Source organism: Chelmon rostratus, chromosome 23 (genome assembly GCF_017976325.1).
Source record: "Chelmon rostratus isolate fCheRos1 chromosome 23, fCheRos1.pri, whole genome shotgun sequence".
Taxonomy (NCBI): domain Eukaryota; kingdom Metazoa; phylum Chordata; class Actinopteri; order Chaetodontiformes; family Chaetodontidae; genus Chelmon; species Chelmon rostratus.
In genome coordinates this window covers 6191145-6212499 of record NC_055680.1, presented here as the reverse complement: position 1 = coordinate 6212499, position 21355 = coordinate 6191145, and the positions used below count along the sequence as shown (strand labels likewise).

General features: G+C 42.1%; 3 protein-coding genes across 3 annotated transcripts in view; 1 reads left to right on the top strand and 2 right to left on the bottom strand.

The window, feature by feature from the left end:
* The window catches only part of sema4f (sema domain, immunoglobulin domain (Ig), transmembrane domain (TM) and short cytoplasmic domain, (semaphorin) 4F), a 66892-nt gene extending 62953 nt beyond the window's left edge, over positions 1-3939 (top strand). The window contains exons 9-15 of the mRNA XM_041964598.1: positions 186-327; positions 429-642; positions 786-895; positions 990-1141; positions 1505-1560; positions 1690-1880; positions 2240-3939. Of these exons, the coding sequence (XP_041820532.1) occupies positions 186-327; positions 429-642; positions 786-895; positions 990-1141; positions 1505-1560; positions 1690-1880; positions 2240-2968 (1594 nt within the window). The 3' untranslated portion in view covers positions 2969-3939. The remainder of the gene's footprint in view (positions 1-185; positions 328-428; positions 643-785; positions 896-989; positions 1142-1504; positions 1561-1689; positions 1881-2239) is intronic.
* A 2657-nt stretch (positions 3940-6596) lies between these two features.
* On the bottom strand, positions 6597-8612 carry LOC121626939 (carbohydrate sulfotransferase 12-like). The gene is made up of 4 exons (XM_041965693.1): positions 8598-8612; positions 8343-8486; positions 7954-8264; positions 6597-6837 (listed from the first exon to the last, which is right to left on the bottom strand). Exons 1-4 carry the CDS (start codon positions 8610-8612, stop codon positions 6597-6599), a joined length of 711 nt encoding a protein of 236 aa, XP_041821627.1.
* A 1635-nt stretch (positions 8613-10247) lies between these two features.
* Positions 10248-18156, bottom strand: LOC121626938 (carbohydrate sulfotransferase 12-like). The gene is made up of 5 exons (XM_041965692.1): positions 18057-18156; positions 17198-17370; positions 11361-11504; positions 10869-11179; positions 10248-10488 (listed from the first exon to the last, which is right to left on the bottom strand). The coding sequence occupies exons 1-5, from the start codon at positions 18154-18156 to the stop codon at positions 10248-10250; spliced, it is 969 nt and encodes a 322-aa protein (XP_041821626.1).
* Positions 18157-21355: the final 3199 nt, after the last annotated feature.

Sequence of the window (21355 nt, the reverse complement as noted above, 5' to 3'; positions counted from 1 at the left end):
ACATCTCCTGGCTGTAGCTTTATATCTACAGTGTCGATTCATCTAATTTTCATCAAGAAAGAGAATAAGCATGTTTTCCAAAATGCCAAACTATTCTTTTGATATATTGAAGATCCTCAGAAGTGCCCTTTTTCCCTCACAAAGCACCAACATTGTGCCTTAATGCCAACCATTCTTTCTCTTAGGGAGCGTGAGGAATTATCAGCAGTGTGTGTTTTCAGCCTGTCCGACATTAGCAAAGTGATGGACGGCCCCTTTAAAGAGCTGAAGAAGACCTGCGAGAACTGGATCAACCCTGAACCTGTCCCCACACCAAGGCCTGGCCAGGTACTGAACTGTTCAACCACATAACTACTGCATACGCACTGTCATCGCCCCTACCTTAAACAGTGACATTACTTTTTTGTCCTCACCTCCACATTTTGTAGTGTTTGAACAATGCTTTGAAGGCTGAGGGGTTTGAGTCCTCCCTGAAACTTCCCGACAAAGTGTTGACATTTGTGAGGGACCACCCCCTGATGGAGAACAGTGTTACTGCAGCGCCCCTGCTGGTCCGGAAGGGAATCACATACACCAAGCTGGCCGTAACGCAGACGGGCAGCGGAGAGCAGTTGAGAGGAGCAGTGCTGCACCTTGGAACAGGTGAGGGCAGAAGGAGGCAGGGATGAGAAAGGAGAGGATATGAAGGAGAGAATATGGAAAAAGATTAACTCAAACTGGCTGTACAAATGAATGCAGTGACTTTTTTGATAAAAGATGAGATTTATTGTTTCTGTGTGTTGCAGATCGTGGGGAGCTCCACCGGGTGGCAGTAGTGGGCCAGAATGCCACCTTACTGCACGAGATTCCTCTGTTCACCTCACAGGAGCCTGTCAACAACATATTGCTGCACCAGGTAGAGCATTTACACATGCATATATGAATCTGCAGTGCCCGGAAACACCTGCTATAATGCTCAGCGTTCATGTCATGCGTCCCTGTGTTTCCAGGGCCGCGCTCTGGTGGGCAGCCCTCTGTCTCTGGCTCGTGTCCAGGCCGAAGGCTGCGCTCCATATCTCAGCTGTGAGGTGTGTGCCAGAGCCAGAGGCCTGGGCTGTGTGTGGAGCACAACGGAAGAAGCCTGCAGGCCCACAACAGCAGAGTGAGTGCTACAGGAATATCACAGTGAACTGGAAGACTTCCAGAAACGAGAAGTAAAAGCAGACAGCAGCAGTGTTGGGCTAGAAAATGGTTTAGTTCTGAACACTGACCCACTTGACCAGGATTCTGCTTACACCTACGCACAATTTTAGTCAAAGTATTAAAGTAACGTAAGCAATATAGTCATGTAGGAAACACATCAGTGTAACCTTTCATACACAAATTGGAACTGTTTACTGATCTGTTGATAGATTAATCATTTATTTAAAGAAGTCTTTAGATGAGCAGACACCAAGTAAAGATTGATGTTCCTATTGACACTTTGATGAAGTGTGACTCCATTTTGTGTGTGTGGTGTGTCCAGGCCTGGTCCAGGTGATATGGTCGATGATGCCTTGAGAAAGTGTGATAAAGAAGATGGTAAGTGTCTCATTTTTCCACTTTCATTTGGAGATGGCACACCGTGTAAATGTCAAGTTCTTGCTGTGGAATACCTCCATGTCTGTTTCCCTAAAGCTCCCTCCTGTCCCTGCTTTTTGTCTCCTCCAGGGCGTTGCAGCCCGTCCATCAGGGAGCTGAGAGTTTCTATGGGTCTGCGCCTCCTGTTGCCATGCGTCCAGCTGTCTCCCAGGCCCTGTAGCTGGGAGCATCCTCCCCACAGATACACCAGGCAGCACCACTCTGACCTGGAGGTGACTGTCACAGAGGAAAGCCTGGGAAAATACATCTGCACATGCCAGGTACAAAGGCAAAACATATCAAAACTAAAAGGAGCCAGTGTACCCTACCTACACTTTTTCCTGCTAATAGCAAGTAATAATAAATGGCAGCTAGTGTGCTAGCTGCAAACCTTTTACCAGCAAACACGGCTGATATGCAAATTTTAGACACTCCTACTACTAACTGCAAAGTTTTTCCCCATATGTCTTCAATTCTGTTTTATTTTAATTATAAAATAAATCTTGTTCTTGTTAAGCTACTTACATGATTTAAGGAGAAAACTGGATCATAGCTTAATTTCATTCAACAGACAGGTCACTTAACAGTAGAGCAAGGTGAACACAAGCAAATCAAACCTCTTCTTCTCTGTCATGTCCAGGAGGCAGGACCAGGTATCAGAGACCCCACCCCCTGCCGCAGAGCATCCTATCAGCTGACGCTAGAAGGCCCCAGTGCTGGAGGAGCAGTGGCGGCAGCAGGGGGTCGTCACGTCCTGGCCATCTACATCCTGTTCTTCTGTGGGGGTACAGTGTTTGGTATATTTCTCATCTACTTCATGACCCGTCGGCGCAGCATTGGCCGCCAGGGCCACCACCTGCCAGATAATTCGCTGTCGTCAGAGAAGGGGCGGGACTTGCTGGGCTCCTCGGCCACGCCCCAGTCTCCGAGCAGCGCCAGCCTGCTGTCCGAGGGATTCAGACTGACAGAAAAACGGAACGGGACGGCGACCACAACCACGTCTACAACGCTCCTCAGCAACCAGGGTAATGGGGGTCACCATGGCAACAGCTACAGTGGCACCCTGATCCACAGCAACCCCAGCAATGGCCATGGGAACTCCCTGTATACCAACTGCAACACAAGTAGCAGCGGGCTGAAGTTTGCCTCTGAAATTTTAGCTGCAGACATGCTGGATGGAAGGACGGGGGAGAGGGAGAGCGGGAGGCCAAAGGGGGTGGAGAGGGATTCAGGGGAGGGGGACGAGGTGGATGAGGGGCTGGGGGACGGGGTAGGGGAAGGGATGAAAGGACTGGAGGAGGAGTTGGCCAGCTTTCCCATGTTTAAAGCACCAGCACCACTGGCTCAGTGTGAAGAAAGTTCGATATGAAAAACATACTATTGATTGCACCATTTTTGTATTCTCCAAATAAACTGAATACTACTGGCAGACATGCAAAACGGCTACTGCCAAATGCCTTTGAAGGGGAGCAGTGGCATGAAGAGAGACTACAGAGCTATTTGAGAAATATATGATAAGTTTATGTCTGAGCATGTGAGCGAGACGCGTGGACAGACAGAAAACATGTTCCAGTGTTGTAAGTCACTCAGGACGAGAACCACAGCGAGATAAATATGTCAGATTGTAAATAGAAAATGTAAATATAAGCAGTCTGAATTTGACTGTGTACACGGAGCTGAGCGTGATGTCACGCATTTTAAATGTTACAAAGAATCAAAGATGAAATGTCTACATGTGTAGGCACGGAAAAGCCATATTGTCTTTCTCCTTAACTTCTGTTGTTGTTTGCTCTCTCGTTCTCTTCTCCTGATGGCACTGCGAAAGAAAAGTGCACTTTGAGTGTCTCAGCACCTCTTTCTCTCTCTGTTTCTATTATACACCACTCACATCCCAGACCCTGATGGGTCCAAAGGCACCAAAGGACTCCTGAGCCATAGACTGAACCGAGTCAGACTGTACCAGTCCTGTCAGAGACTAAAGAACCGTGAACTCACGGCGGAGCCCTCAGAGGGGTTCCAGCAACGGCGACGGGGCTGTTCCTGCCCACGCTGCAGCAGAGGTCGAGGGGATGATAGGCTGGAAGGTCACCTGTCAGATCTGTGTCGGCGCAGAAAGCTCAAGACGCACAGCAGATTGAAGTAACTGACGGCTACCCAGGTGTGCCACAGTTCAGTCAGTTACTGAGACAGGAGGCAAATGATTTTCACAAGAACGTGAAACTGTGGACCTTGCCAGACACAGAGCCACTGTCACCTTGTTTTGTGAGTGTGGATTTCCACATAACAGTGTATTGTTTTGTCATGTTGTTTTGTAATAAAGCCTAAAAGCGTTGCTGTTAACCTGGTATCACTGTTGCCATCCTGTGTGGTGTAAATCTACATGTGAGAAAGCTGAAAGATTTGACACAAATGGTACAGTGTGATTGCCTCCCCTTCCCGGAAATGGGCCGAACCTGTGAGTGAATTCTGAAAGTGTGTGTGAAGTTGTCTGTGGCTGTGAATGAGTGTGTGTGTGTGTGTGCCCACTGAGATACAGCCTATTAATAAACACACTCATTATATCTTCATTTTGACCACACAGGCTTGTAGTTTAATCTTTGACGATACAGCAGCCACAGGGATAACTAATTCTAACATCATCCCATCCTAAGAGGCAAACGGCACTGGCAGATATTAAAATAGAAAGGTAGTGAAATGATCTTTAGTCCTACAGCAGGCCATTCTGCACTAAACACGTTTGAGAACTCCCTCCACTCAGCTGACGTCAGGCATGAACAACCGCTGGTCTGTGCTCACTTTGCGCTCTCGCAAGGTTGCGTCCTCCATCTTTGCTCCAGCCACTCAAAGGTAAGACAAAGGAGCAATCCGTTTCGTCATTCTTACTTTCTGTTGTACTTGAAACCTTCTCTCTCTCTAAAACATTGAAATTGTGAGAGATCACAGTTCACTGGGTCCACCACAGTCTTGCAATAGCTCCTACCTCCATGAGGGTTAATAATATTCAGCTATTGTTGAGACAGCTTTAGAGGTGTTGATTCAACATAATTTTGATGCTGTACAGATTGTGCTTTCCACATTATATTGATATGCTGTTGTTCATTCCGCTCCATTTATTTCAGTGAGAGAAGGCTAAATATTTTAACACCTCCACAGCACACCGTGCAGATCAGCATCACAGACTACAGCCTCCAAAATGAACAGAAAGTTAAACTAACACCCCTGTAAAGCATGTTAGTATTATGCTGGTAGGACATATTGCAGTGCTGTTGTGTACATGCATTAGCTCTAGCCAGGTAAACCTAATAACCTGCCAGCTGTCTACAGCACAGCTGCTGCATGTTACACATCAGAACTTTACAAACTTGTGTTGCGTGTATTCTGCTTTTTTAATGAAAAACAAGAAGAAAAATCTAGGGGGCAAACATCTGCACAGAAATGAGCCTCTGTGTTACTCTGGACTTTATTCAGAATGTGAACATTAACAATAAACTGCACTGAAAAATTCAATCCCTTTTAACTCCAGTGTTGTCCTGATCTGGCAGTGAATCCTTATGAAGTAAATGTAAAGATCTGAGGTAAAACATATTTAGATTGTATTAATATTGTTGTCTTAGCATGTTGCTGACTAATGAACCATTACAAAGTCTGCAATTGGTGCAAGAAAGAAAAGGCGATGAAAACGTCTCAAAACAAACTTGTGGTGGCTGTGTTGGAAAAAAAAAATTCTCATTAACATTCTGCCAACATTCTGGCCTCTAAATGACCTCTAAAACGTCACAAGATGGCTCAATTGTGCAAACTTAAGTACTATTTGATAACAAGCAACACTGGTGTATTTTCCTGAGCCTGTGTTAAGTGATGGGATTAAAATAACAAGATTATTAATGTTAATTAGCCAAATGAGCCTTTTCCCATGGTGTGTGGTGTTGGCTTCCCAGCCTGTGCAGATTGCACTTCACCAGCTGTGGTTAAGTTAGCTATCTTGAAGCTCAAACAAAAACAACCCCAAGCCTTTAAACATCAACATGTGTCAGTTTTAATATATATGGAAATATGTGGTGCAACCTACATTTGTTACTGTCAAAATTAAGAAGCAAAACACTGATTCTCGTACCTTTGTAGTGTTACAACTTACACTACAGAAGCTCAGTGCCAATTTGCAACAGTTATTAGCTGTTCCAAATATAACAAAGCGAACATTATACTCACCATGTCACATTGTCTTAAATGGTATTCTCTGCAAACACAGGTTCTTCCCCTCCCCTCTCCTGTGGCAAGTGCAGTCTGGCAGCGAGACAAATCCAGACTGATTCAGCTTTGTAGTCATATTTTAACCCCTTAATGTATTTTTTAAGTTATTGTGACACTAATAACAACAATCAAAAACAATTTTACATACCCCCCAGTTTTTTAAAATATGGGACTATTCCAAATGGCTGAGTTGGCGTTAATGGTAAAACTCTAATACATGCTAATAAATGTCTTTTAAAATAATATGATAAATTAATACCTAAAAAACAAAAGGGAAGTATATCAAAGTAACAAAATTACATAATTCTGTTTAGTAACATCTTAGATGACATCTTGGAAAAACTAAGCTCAACTTTGATTCAGGGAGAGATTTCTCCACTTCAGCAGCAAACTATATGAAAGAGCTCACTGCTAAAAAGAGTGACATCTGGTGGATTTTGTTGGCATTGAATACCTAAAACGAGTGGGAGAGATGGCTCAGTAAGGTTGAGTTGAGTTCGTCTCCATTTTTTAATACGATACAGTGACTCAAAGTGAGATCAGATAAGCTATATTAATTCCCAGCTGGAGAAATTCTGTGATACAGGCAGCAGCAATAAAAATAGCAATATCAAGGCAATGGAAAATAAAAAGTGGCTGCAATTCCACTGTTTGACAAAGCCAGGTTGTCAAAAATATGTCATTTGAATGTCATGATTTGTCTGCATGAAATCTGTCCAGAAAGCTGACCGAATCATGACTTCATCTCACTCATCAAGCAATCCTGCTGGCCTTTGGTAGCCAAAAAGCCTGAAGTCCCTCTCATAGATCTTGAACAGCTTCCTCCTGTCCTCTTGGGGCACTGTTCTGAACCAGTCCTCCACAGAACCAGAGGAAGTCATGTTTTCATAGGAAGGAGGGACCTTAATGTCATCCTCAAGCTGTAAGATCTTGAACAGCTGCTCAGCATCCTCTTGAAGAGTCTCTTGATGGCCGACAAAATCATACCTGACAAGCAAAACAAACCAATGTCAAACGCCATGTGAGAATTAAATGGTTAGTTGTGGCTATTAAAGGGCCATTCCAACAATTTTACACATCAAGTTCAGAATACTCATGAGAAGTACTATTCAGTGTGCTATACAGTTGTACAGTTTACATTACAGGAAGTCCACTTTTTTTAGGAGCTTGACTCATTCTAGAGTCTAAAAGTCAGGATATTTTTGTTATGTCTCATCGTGTTTGTTGAGGTGTTGTTCACTGTTGTCTGGTCTGTCTTGCACTTCCTGTCTTATTGTGAAAACTAATTCTCCTCTCTTCAGGCCCTTGACTTCCTGGTGTTTCCCGCGTGTCTGATTGTCTGCCCCGCCCTGATTGTCTCCACCTGTTCCTTGTTACCTCATGTATATAATGTCTGCGTTTCCCCTGTCCTGTGCCAGATTGTCTCGTGCCAACCCTGTGTTAGACGTCAGTCCAGCGTTTGTCCTCGTGAATATCCCTAGTAGTAAAGGAGTCTTGTGAGAATATCCTTAGCGCTTTTTGTTGTTCTACTTTGCATTTTTAACACCTTTTGTTCTAGTTTGTAATACCTCTTTGAGGTTTGTAATAAATAGGCTTGAAGCCTTTTGTTTTTGTAAGAATTGTCTGAGTTGTGCAATTGAGTCCAGTACTTTGAGCCTTGCCAGCATCACCATTTTGACCTCTGCTGCATCAATTTTGGGCATAAAAGCTGTTTTCTCCTTTATGAACATGCATTTCTAGAGTAAAAAAAACAAAACAAAACAAAAAACCATCTAGGTTGAGCTAAGTTAGTTTCACATTTAGCCAATTCAGGCATGAAATTCTTGAAGGCCTGACATTAAAGTAACTTCAATAACTTACAATGGATCTTGGCCTTAGTAAATGGGTCTGTAGCTGGGATTTCAGAAATGTTGAGCTCATGAAAAAAACTATTGCTTTGTTGTTTAAAGATTTTGATTGGGGAAATATTAGAATCATAAAATTTTATTAGCTTGTGTATATTTGCTCGAGGGCTATTCCTCGTCAGGTCAATAAACCCTCTTAATTTCCAGAATAAACACAGACATCTACAGCTACAAACCTACTGCCAAAACAAGGTCTTACTGTATGAGGCAGGGGTGGCACAGGCGGTACATCTGCCTCCAGTGAGGTTCAAATGGCTTGGTCCTCTCTGTCCGTGGGTCTACCAGGTACTGAATAAAGTTGTAAAATGTGGGTTGTGCCTGGGGTGCCACTGCCTTCCTCTTGCCCTTCACATAAAATCGACTACGCTTGTTGCCATAGAGGTTCAGAATGGTCCTGGCATAGCTTTGATGGAACGTAGTGTTACCCTGGAACTTGTCTCTATAGGCAGAGATGAGACGAACAAATGGGTCCCGGACAAACATGAACTTGGTGTAGTGCATCAGCTTTGCCTGTAGCCAAAAAATAAGCATACGTCAACCCATGTCACAGTACTTTATGGCCTTTGTGATGTCACTGCAGGAACTGACCTTTATCTCTGAATTCGGTAAGGTGCTTAACAGAGTCAGGTTTCTCCAGCTGTGGATCGTGTGTCCAGGTATGGACATGATCTCATCATATGACATGTTGTGTTTCAAGAAGAGCATAACCCGTTTCCAGTTGGTGCACGCCACCTGTAGATAAAAACAAGACAAAGAGTCTAAGGCCATGCAAGCAGATCTATGCACTTAGGCACAGCAGCACTTTCAGCGAAATTTTCACATGCTCATAATAATAATGCCAACATGCTCGCTGGTCATACTTTTACTCGTGTGCAATTCAAAACCACTGTGAAATTGAACCAGTCAATATTTTTCAACACTCTTTTGTATTAAAAATGGCAATTCAATATGAAATGTGGCAATGCAAACCTCAGTCAACTGCATTACATATTGTTGGTGTTTTGATCTCTCTATTCAAATGGAAATGCATTTCACAATTGTCCAGTTCGCCGTGCCAGCGAGACAGCGGCATCAGTGTATTGCCTTTTTTTCGTTACTTGTCACCACGCTCTTGTCACGTCCAAAATATAGATTGCATGAAATTCAAAGGAAATTCAATCTGTCAGTCCTCTCATCGAGACGGGTCTTCAGCTTCATAGTTCAGTGACTGACAAACTGGCTGACAGCCGGCACTTCACTTCCACCACAGCTGTAGAGAGAGAGAAGTGCGACGCTCTCTTGGACTTTGTTGGCAAACTAAGTTTATCTTCACTTATTAGATGTGTTGTTAAAGTAGGCAACGCTCAGTGTCAGCACACCTGATTAAAGTACAGTGAATGGCAGCTAGCTCAACTAGATAACACGGCCAGCTTGCATCTAGCAATGTTATTCCTCGTCAATTCAGCCATTACACACATTGTATGTTGGACAGTGCATCAGTTACGGCTGATAAGGTCACACCATAATTGTGAATGATCACAGTAAAAGAAAGTATAACTGCAGATTGCTAATGAATATATACTTTATATTGAAGAGCTGACGTGAGACCATGAGAGGCTAACTGATGATGATGACCTCACAAGCCAGTTATCTACAAAGGATCTAGAAAGGAACAAGGTGTGCAACTGTCAGAAACAACTCTCTGTATCCTCCAGAATAATTACAGTGTTGAATCAAAGCCTCAAAACAACAAAGGCCGAACGTTATAATTATTACCTACCTTCTCCTGTGGTGAACTTGGTCTGACAGCAAGACAAGTCCTGGCTGATGCAGCTTTGTACTGTTTTAAAAAGGATGCTCACAAGATATCCAAGTTTCATTAACTTAGTACGTGTCTATAAAAACATGTACATGTACAAACCTTTGTTTTAAAATGAGAAAAAAGCTTGTACTCACTAACCCCTTGAATCATTTCCTGCAGCGCTGTATGGGCGTTTTTACTGCAGCTATTCTTCCGATCAAAGAGATGGGTCAGTAGTTCCTGTGGATAAGGTCTCCCTCAGTGTCTTTTTTGTAATGGGACATTGTTAGGAGACGTAGCGCTGACAGCTTGACACCAAGATATCAGATATTACCTGTTGTTATTGTGAAATGTAAATTATATATACAGAAAGTATGGACATGCACAGTGTCTGGAAAAATGCAAGGGTTGAAAAAATCCAGCATGAAACAAAAAACGTTTGGCCATTTCTCATTTATTTGATGCCCTTAGCCAACTGATTTCCATTGTTTTGAGTAGAAAATCTAGAGATGTATGAAGTTAGTCGACTTTAGACTTATTAGTAGAAATTAGTGAAAGAGCCTTTTGTCAAAGCCAATTTGTCAAAATTAGTCATTTCTCTGTCATGATTTGTCCACATAAAATCTTGGTGTTTGCTCAGTGGTAAATGTTGCGGGTTCAACGCCGAGTGGCTGCAGACGGCAGATTGAAGCTGTCCAAATCATGTCTTTGTCTCACTCATCAAGCAATTCTGCTGGCCTTTGGTAGCCAAAAAGCCTGAAGTCCCTCTCATAGATCTTGTACAGCTTCCTCCTGTCCTCTAGGGGCACTGTTCTGAACCAGTCCTCCACAGAACCAGAGGAGGTCACGTTTTCATAGGAAGGAGGGACCTTAATGTCATCCTCAAGCTGTAACATCTTAAACAGCTGCTCAGCATCCTCTTGAAGAGTCTCTTGATGGCCGACAAAATCATACCTGACAAGCAAAACAAACCAATGTCAATCTCCACGTGAGATGAGCCATGTTTTCTATCAATATGGAGTTAATTGGTCAGCTGTGGATATTAAAGGGTCATACCAACAACTTTACATTTATTATTTATAAATGTGTTATTTATATTTTAATCTATTGTTTTGCTGTTTAAAGATATTGATTGAAAAAATATTAGAACCTCCCTGTAAAAATCCACCATGTGTAATTTGTGTATATTTGCATGATGGCAATTCCTCCTCAGGTCAATAAACCCTCTAATTTTCCAGGAACAACACAGAGCACAACACAGCTACAGCTACAGACATTTACAGCTTTACAGACATCTACAGCTACAGCCCTCCTGACAAAAAAACAGGTCTTACTTTATGAGGCAGGGGTGGCACAGGCGGTACATCTGCCTCCAGTGGGGATCATAGGCCTGCGTCCTCTCTGTCCGTGGGTCTACCAGGTACTGAATAAAGTTGTAAAATGTGGGTTGCGGCTTGGATGCCACTGCCTTCCTCTTGCCCTTCGCATAAAATCGACCACGCTTGTTGCCATAGAGGCTCCAAACCTTCTGGACATAGGTTTGATAGTACTTATTGGGATGCAGGAACTTGTCTCTATAGGCAGAGATGAGACGAACAAATGGGTCCCGGACAAACATGAACTTGGTGTACTTCTTCAGCTTTGCCTGTAGCCAAAAAATAAGCATACATCAACCCATGTCACAGTAATACTGCTCTGACTGAATAACTTCTAACGAGACTAACCGAGTCTTTCATAGCTGTTGGTCTGTCTATTCCAGTGACAAATGTGCATATGCTTTCTATTTGTACTTTATGGACATTTGTGATGTCGCTGCATGAACTGACCTTTATCTTTGAAGGGGGATAGCTCTTTAACAAAGTCAGGTTTTTGCCGGTGTGGATCTTGGGTCCAGGTATGGATATGATCTCATCATACGTCATGTTCTCTTTCAGGAAGAGCATAACCCGTTTCCAGTTGGTACATGCCACCTGTAGATGAAAACAAGCGAAAGAGTCCAATACTATCTATATAATGTACATATCATGTTCAGTTGATTTGATTTTCTATCTGTGTAATTAGACCATCTTTGTTTAGTGTGTTAGCATGCTAACACTTGCTAATTATCACTAAATTGATCACTAAATTGAGCTGTAAGCGTGTTGTGTCTGTTTTTGTCTATATTATGCAAGTTTTTTGGCCATATATTCCAATAGCAATGTGCTTGGCCAATGTCAATTCAATATGAATGTCAATTCAATTAAATGCATTTTGCAGTTGTCCAGTTCAACGTGCCAGTGTATTGCATTTTAATTTACTTGTCACCACTCTCTTGTCGTGTCTTTATCGTAGATTGCATAAAATTCAAATGGAATTTCAGTCTCTTCCACATTACACAACATGTAAATGAAGCCACTTATGGTAACATCCTGCACTACAACAGGGTTAAACATTGACAATGGTTCAGAGGCGATTCCTTGATGGCAAGTAGTGTTGTGACGTTCACGAACGAACTGGTTCTTTTGAACTGCTCGTTAACATGAACGAAGGGAACCGAGTCGCCCCCCTACCCCAGTTACATGGGCAGGAGCGCTGCTCAGCTGTGCGGTGCTTATCATGCCACGTTGTGCTCGTTGCCTTCACGTGAGTGCGCCAGTAACAAAACAAACAGACAAACAAACAAAAAACAACAACACAGAAACACGTGAATGCCCCCTGCCTTGAAGAGCCACAGCAGCGGGCGGTCTAAATGAGGAGGAGCCAAAATGAGCCAATTAAGGAAAGGAAGCGGCATTTGGATGCACTTTTCTCTCGTGGCAGACAGTAAGGCTAAATGCAGTATTTGTCAAAAAAATATATCTTTTAAGTCAGGCTCCACAAATAATTTGCACAGAAATTCATTGTAGCCTGCTTTGTTTTTTAATGTTTATGCGTGTTCAAGTCATGGTTTACATACATACACAGAATTTGTACAAAGGGTAATTCACGTCACTCTCAAAGCAGAGTGATATGGCGCCACCCTGTGGAATATTTACAATTAATCCAGATCAGACTTTAAAATCTAATCCACACATGTCAAATAAGGTTATAATCAATATTTCTGAATAATTCAAACTCATATTGGTGGGATATCTAAATTAATTCCTCCCAGTGATTATTTCCAAGATAAAACGAGTTAAGGCCAGACTGCCTTCTTAAAACATAATAAATATAAAAATGAGCCTAATGAGCCAGTTTGTAATATTGTGAAGTCATTTGAGCCACACAGCTATGGCTGCTCTTTAAATGACGTGGTTGAACATGTCAACAATACCGTCATCTGCTTTAAATACTGTTGCTCCACTGAAGATTAGAAGAGGTCGACTGACAGAATCCCCCATGGTTTAACAACAGCAGTGATAATGAGAGCAAGAGAATTTGTCAAGCAGCCGGAAGAAAATGGAGGAAAACTGGCTCACAGTTCAATGTATTATATACAAAGAAGCCAAGACCGTCCATAACAAAGCAATACATTTAGCAAGAAAGGATTACTTTTCCAAGATTACAGAGAATGCTGGGAACTTGGTGCTAACCAGGACCAGGAGTGCATCATCATGTGCTACACAAAGACGTGGCTGAATGAGCTCACTCCAGACACGCACGTTGCTTTGGATGGGTTTCAACTTCTGAGAGCAGACAGGAGAGCAACAGAGGGTGGTAAAAGGAAGCGTGAGAACATATCAATGTTTGTGTTCATATATTGAGTCTGGTTTTCTGGCTTGTCTCATAGGTGCAGTATGTGTCAAACATGCTGAACCACTAAACATTTAATTGAAGTCTCTTGTTACATTTAACAAGGCATGTGTGGTATGTGGCAAATCTGGAAAACCAGTTTAAGAGCAGTCAGTAGTATCTCGCAAATGTTCTCACTTCTGTTGAATCTTTATATTTTAAATTACTCAACCGGATGACAAAGTGCATTCGCACTGGCTCATATTTGTGGCATTATTCAACTATGCTATGCTTCTTTGAATACAGCTATTAAAACCCAGCTTCAATGTGCTGACAGTGGTTTCTCCTTGAATTAATAAATGTTTTGTGGTGGTTGAATGGTGAGTGGTTGAATTATATTTTAGCTGTCACATGGACATATCTTACTCGCCTCAGGGTCAGGTGCTCAGGATCCAGCGCCTTACAGTGGCATCGTCAGAGCACCCTGCTTTACTTGTTCCAGACATGGTGGAGGAGAGCAACTCACAGTTCCTGAAAAGACATGTTTGTTTGCTTTTAGAAATGATAATCCCACACTGAAAGCACAGCAGTTTATTCAAAAACAAGATTACACTCTGGTTTCTCAGCTAAAACTGCTATCAATTAAATAATAATGTGCTTACCCATGAGTGGTGAGATCTGTGCACAGGCATCCATGCACACCTTCATCTCTGTGAGGAGCTGGGTCGTGGTGTCAGCAGTCACTGACTCTCTTCATACAGGATGGAGGCACACTTCCTCACATTCCACCTTAAGTGGTGGACTCTTCCATCAACACCGGTGACAGGCAAAACCTGCCCTGTAAGTGCATAAAAGAAAACATGACAATACATTTATAATTTCTGTGAAAAACTGATCCTCGTCACAACACTGAAGCAAGTGCTACAGTCAGTTGGGGTGAGCAGTAATCACTATATGTAAGCTATATAATCATTTAACTTCTAGACTGCTTTGAGGGCCAATACAAAGCAGGATTCACTTCAAAACTGAAGCTCAAGAATAGATCGTTATCCACTTCAAACTCTGACCCTGTAAATTTTGCCATTGTTCTGTTGCTGCATAGTTTATTTTGCTGGTTGGCCTGTTGAATTTGGTGTTAGCAAGTTCCATGGCTAATGTGGCTACTTGAAATCTCAAAATACTGCCATTGTACAGAGTGACAGCCCGTAAACATTCCACGTCTGTCAATTTGCATTAACAAATAATTATCAATGACCTATTTCCTTAATTATTCAGAATTCAAGGTTGTTATTTCAATAGCTTGTTCATATATGAATACAGTATATTGACATCAAACCACCTCTCATGGGTCTTAGACACCCCCTCACAATTCACAGCTGTTCAGTTTGTGAAAAGGTCCTTAGGAGATCCCTTAACACAGATATCAGTAGCCCATTGCCCAAAATATCTACTTTCAAGGTTGTAATATCCGTTGAAAATTTTGAGATGGGGTCCAAGACACGTGAGAGGTGGTGTGATGTAAGTATATTCATACATGACCATGGTATTGAAATGACAACCTTGAAAAGTGCATCTTTTTGGCAATAGGTTAAGGTCTAGCAGAATTCCTCCCTCATCCATGGCGTTTCTGCTCTTTTTCCCTCCCTTTGGGACCTGTTTGTGTCTCTTTGTTTCAGTGTACGGGTGTGTCCATTTCAATTAGGGTGTCGCCACCCTAATTTCCACCTCTCCTCTTCTCCAATTTCCTCTTGCTGTGTTTTAATCTGCCTAAGCCTGTTTTACCTGTGACTCAAGTTCATTGTGTCCTGCCTTCCTAATTTGGCAACTATGCCCTGATCCTCGTCAGGCTCCAGTGTTGTTCTTGAAAATCCGGGCCCCTGCCTGATCTGCTCTGTTTACCTCTGATTCACAATACACAATCCAGCCAGCCCTGCTCCATCGCTACAGATTTCTACCACTATCTAATCTTGAAATAAATAAGTTGCTCTTGGACAAACTTTTACATAGTCTCTGAGCTTGAGTTTAAATTTCGGGCCCCGGGCAATAGCTGAAAACTTAACAACTGTTAATGATGTTAAGGGAACTGCAAAGGGCATTTTCACATATTGATGTCAATATCCTCATAAAGGAGCAACCTATTGACAATACAATCTTGACATGTGCATATTTAAGGTTGGTCACTGTTACAGAATTTGCTAAGGGCTTTATCACAATCATGAGAAGTGGTTTGATGTCAGCATATTAATAAATTAACAAGCTATTGAAATCACACTGTATAATGGCAGAGGTTTGAGATTCCTATGTTGAAAAAACAAAGTTATTGAAGATTGAAACGATCTCTAACTACGCTTGTATTGACAGGCACATGAGACAGACAATCCATTCTTTGCACTCCCAACTTCATTGTCATCTTTGGTGATTCGGAGTTGATCAAAACTGTGAAACGTCTGCCTAAATTCTCAGCTCTCCATCATATCCCAAAAGTGGGAGGCTTTGAAACCAGGCTTTGAAACAGAACTATTGTAGGTAATGCCTGCAAAAGTCCAGAAAATGTCAAATATCAAACTAACTTCTTGTTAGACATGCCCCATGGTACGCTAACTATTGTACTTCAGTAATGTACTTTGAGTTTTCCTCCAAATAAATGCACATGTGCCTACTGAGATATTGTAGTGTAGTATTGCATAATTAACATGCTGTTTAGTTATTAAACTACCAGTAGTTTTGGTACTGCCTGTGGGCATATATGATGGAACTTGTTTACATGTTGTGAGCAATAAATACACATCAGCATCACGGAAGTGTATCACCTATTGTCTTTGACAGCACTACATTACAGGCTACAGGCTTCCGACTAGCTACTGGCTTATGTTGTTGATCGGGGATTAAAATGCTTCACCCAAAGAAATGTTAGCCGTATAAACTATTCTGCCATGGCAGAAAACTTACTGCTAATGCTAAATTACTTGCCTAGTGTTAGTTGTCAGCAGTTGGCGTGTAATGCCTTTGCAGATGTAGCTCAACACAGCATGCTAACAAGGGCCCCCACTGCAATAAACAGACGGTAAACTATAGGTTGAAGAATAGGTTGCAGAAAGCAACTCACCTTTCAAGGAGAGCCGGATGTTACCCCGTTTTGAACGAGGAAGCGACGTCTTCGTTAAAGAACCGGCTTGTTCATCTTCTTTGAGGTTTTACGGCAGCTGTCATCCGTGATGTTCCTTCACCCCCTCCTTCAGGTTTTTATTCTCCCTCATTACCAATTTTAAGGGTTGACACTACACTGTCCCCTTAGAGCCGTCTCTCCCATCCAGTTGTCAATAGACGACGAAGCAACCATTTCCTCCCTTGCACGTTATACCCACATTCTAACACACTTTTAACACACTACCCTCCCTGTTCTCCGTGTGTCATCATTTCTTGTCTGTCATGTGTAAATGTCCTGCATGAAATGCTCAAATCTCCCAGCCTCATGACACTGTTTGCAAAGACCTGCTGGACGTTGTCCTATGATGAAACGTGTACTGTTCTCAGCCTGCTTAATATGACTTGCTCTTTCCTCTTATTTCCTCTTCTTCTTAATATACCCACTCTGTTTTGGCTTGAATGTAAATGTCTGACTTTTATTGCATTATCCCCCTGCTGCTCCCACTGTTGACTCATTTTTCTCCACTTGATACCTTTCCTCTCTAATTGTCATCATTCAGTATTAACTTCAACCATTCCCTTTTTTGACTGCTTCTTTTGCCAGTTTGTCCGCTCTCTTGTTTCCCAGGACACTCGAAAGTGCTGGGACCCAGGCTGACAGACTGATTTTTCATTTGAATCTTGACATGAGAAGAACGTGGTGACAAGTGACAAGTAAATGAAAATGTGGTCGATTGATCACGCTTTCGGTGGCACATTGAATTGCCAACTGCAAAATGGCTTTCCATTTGAAAAAAGAGCCCAGAAAACTTCCATACTATATCACCTTGGGAATGTAGCAGTAGATGACGCCATTTTTGTCATCCACGATGAGGTTCCCCAGGTCTTTCCTATTTAAGTCACCCAAAGTGTACTTCTGCTTAGGAAATGCACCTTTGTCAATGGCACATACGTCTCTTAGCAGCTGCTTTCTGTCTTCCTGCAGCTGACGGATCCTCCCTGTTGTGATAAGAAGAAGAAGAATATGTGTTGTAAGTGTCCAAAGTTGTTAGTGCTCAGTTAATGTTGTTTTGGAGTTGCTTTTCTCTTGGGGAGATGACAGGCTGCATGAAAGCCATAGGTCAAACATTTACCTTATTCAAAGCCCCACTAAAAAGCAATTAGGGCTAAGCCCAGAGAACCACTTGTGAATCCACTTATTGATTCCCAAACCATTTTGCATGCAGTGGAGTTAATCATCTGAACCCCAAGTAGTGTCTGGGTGTTGGAATCTCTACATATGTTACCAGCAGAGGCAGAAAAACTGGGGACTCCACATGCTTGAAATATTTACTCTCTCTTGTCCCGTCCCCTTGACTGCTGCCTCCTCCTCCTGCAGTTCAGCCGACTTTTCCTTGAACTGTTGTCACTTGAGTGGATGTCTGTGAGTAGTTGCCCACAGACATGAGGAGTGCAGAATTTAATGTGTTTTACTGGTGTGTCAAGTGCAAACGAGCTATTTCAGCCAAAATTTCAAATGAGACTGTAAAATTGTTTTAATCCTCTGTTGGGTTCAGAGGATTAAACAAACCTAATCTGTTCACAACCAAGAGCACACTCGAGCGCATACACACACATACAGCCACACAGGAACACAGACGCAGACAAACAAGTCACACGCATACACGTACAGACACGTGTTGTACCTTGCTTTTTTTGTGACACATCCCATTGGTAAAAACACATGAGGAGTAGCATGGATCCCACAAGACCGAGGAGCCACTGCAGTTCTCGGGGTGCTGCCATGGCAGCTGGTCGAACAATGTGTCCGCCTTAGTCACTGAACGAGGAACAAACAGGAAAAGCAAACTGAAAGTTTGAAATTTTTAGTACACTTGGGTGATTAAGGGCAAAAGCCATGACACCTTATTGATTTTCTCAATGAAATATGTATATTAGAGTTAAAAAAAATGCACATACACACTCCACCAAACTGTGCTGTAAAGCATATTTGACTGTGTACAAAGTATTTTGCACTAGTTTTTAACAACAGTGTTAAATAAAAGTTGATTGAAGGTCGTTGAAAGCATACACAAATGTTTCAGCGTTCTTCAAATTAGGTAATGATAACTAAATCAAACAAAACCGATTAGTAGAGAAACAACAAGCATTGTTTCGATGCTCCTGCAGTCGTTTTCCAGCAACATAAATATTACTCATTATCAATCATCACAGCACTCGCCTCGCTGCAAAGTTCTTTGATAGATGATTTGATTCTGTGAGAGAAAACCACTTGTCAGTACTGCAGACTACAGAAACATGTTTTTTAGTAAAGCAAACAAAACTTTGAGTCAAGTCAGCTCACCTGACAAATTCATAAGACAGACATATGACAAGTTGCTTTGAAAACCATGATATAAGTGGTCTCCTCACTACGTGACAATGCAAGGGTGAAGCGAAAGGGTGGAAGAGCAGGTGCAATAGTGAGAGTGTCTCTAATCAGTTGAGCGAATAATAACAAGAAGAAGCTTGTGTTCCAACACAAGTATATCCCTCCCTTTAGAGAACGATGCTCACAGTGGTTCCAGCCCTAGCAGTCCTAATGCTATTCCCTCACTTGAGAGAAATAAACTGGCATATATAACATTTAGAGAACTGTTAAAAACACAAGGGCCCTTACCTCAAAGTTGCTGAATAGCCTTGGATGAGTGAGTGGATAGGACCAAAAAGAGGAAGGAGATCTTCTGTCTTTCAATAGATCCAAATGGAAATCTTTGTATTTTTATGATCTACTTAGTTTTATTCAGCACTGTCAGCTGATGAAATACCAGAATATCAGAAAAACTATTCATGAAGCGCGAAAGGTTACCTAAATTTCCCTAAAACCTAAAAAATGAAAAAGTAATGTAGAAAGTAAAAAAAGGGTTACAAATAGGGGTCGGGAGGGAAAGTAAAAGAGACCGTAAAGTCTCTGCTGAGCCTCTGAAGCGCCTCCATCCTCATTGCTACGTCTGTTATTAAGCAAACGCTGAAGGAGGGTTCAAGGTTGTCATCCTATCAGTGATGTACACATGGTGAACATTTCAAACTGGAGCTACTTTCAGAAGCATGTCATTGGTTACACAAAACATTCCTAAACCTTAAATCACATAGGTGGAAGAAGAAAATGTGTTCACCTTGAGTTACGTGACACACAGATACTGCTCTCACAGCAACCTGCAACCCCACGGTGCTATTGTTAGTTACAGGCTTAATTAGCTAGCAGGTGCAGGTGTGGAATGTCCCAGTAAGTGGAATGCCTCCAGCTAATTATTCTTTAGACATAACTCAGCACACTATCACAGAGACTTGAAAGACCTGAACACATCAGGCAACGTTTGAGAAGTTTAAGTTAAAATTTGCTGTTATTACTCATGTACCAAAATCACAAGCACTTGGTTTCCTTCAAAAGCTGCTCAAATCTGATGGTTAGTGATGGCCACGCAGCAAAAACAAACAGGAAGGTAGAGAAAGTAGTTCAGTAGTTATTCCTCATGAGCCCACAATACATCCCCCAAAATGAAGTCAAAGTCAAAGTCAACATCACCGAGATGAAGCTCATCAAAGTCAGGTGGTGCTTTCAAGGGTCTCCTCAGTAACGCTCTCTGTGGATTCATGGAGCTCATGGACTCACTAAGGAGCTCTGAAGTGGTGGCCTTGCCTAACAGACTTTATGTCATGTCACCAACTCAGTTTGCTAAGTTGTCACATTAGTATTCCATCACTAAAGTTACTCAATTCACTTCAATTAAAAATTTTGACATGAATGTCAGGTGAACAAAGTAGCCAAAGCATCAAGCGTAATGCAATTCAGTGATGCTTCCAGAGAAAACAGAAAAAATATAACTCATAAAATGCAATAATGTTTAGTAATTGTCTATTTAAGATCAGCATTCACGGAGCTTAGAGCAGATGGACAGCGGAGAGGAGCTGAGAGGAGCAGTGCTGCACCTTGGACCAGGGGGGGACCAGAGGAGAAGGGGGAGGGGTATCGGGACAGGAGAGGAAATGAAGGATGTGAAATACGTAAAGCGATTACTCAAAATGGCTGTGAAATGCTGTGACTCACACAGATGAAAGTGAGGAACTCTTTGATTAAAGATGAGATTTATAGTTCACCAAGTGTTTGTGAGTGTTGCAGACAATGGGGAGCTCCACCAGGTGGCAGTAGTGGGCCAGGTCGCCACCTTACTGCGTGAGAGTCCTCTGTTCACCTCACAGGAGCCTGTTAACAACATATTGCTGCATCAGGTAGAGCATTTACACATACACCTGCTATAATGCTCAGTGTTCGTGTAATGGCTGTGCTCTGCATGTGCTGTTTGGCCTCTGGCGGCAGTATTCATCTCATTTCATAATTAAATAGGTAACAGGAAGAGAAATACAGGAAGTATGGACACGCAGAGTGTCTGGAAACATGCAAATGTTGAAAACCACCAGCATCCTGGTGATGGGCGACAAAATCATACCTGACAAGCAAAACAAACCAGTGAGATGAGCATTGTTTTGTATCAACATTGCATTAATTGGTCATTTGTGGATATTAAAGGGCCATTCCAACAATTTTACACATCAAGATCAGTTTACTCATGAGAAGTACTATTCGGTGTACTATACAGTTGTACATTCAATGTATTTTGGAATGCAATTGCACAATGTGAAGGGTTTTTGGAGCTGAAAACCTTGTGTGCTTAGTTCTATGTGTTTGTTGTGTCATCAAGGGAGTGAAGTAGTCTTACATCTCTTTGTAATCCCTCCCCTCTTCATCATAGAGAGTGGCAAACAAAGTTTCTTGATGAAGATGACACAATTGCAGCACGGATTGTCTCGATTGTTTCCCGATTGAATTTAAAATCTGTTATTCCATATATCAAAATCACAAGCACTTGGTTTCCTTCAAGAGCCGATCAGATCTGATGGTTGTTGATGGCCACAAAGCAAAAAAGTAGAAAAGTAAAATTTATTT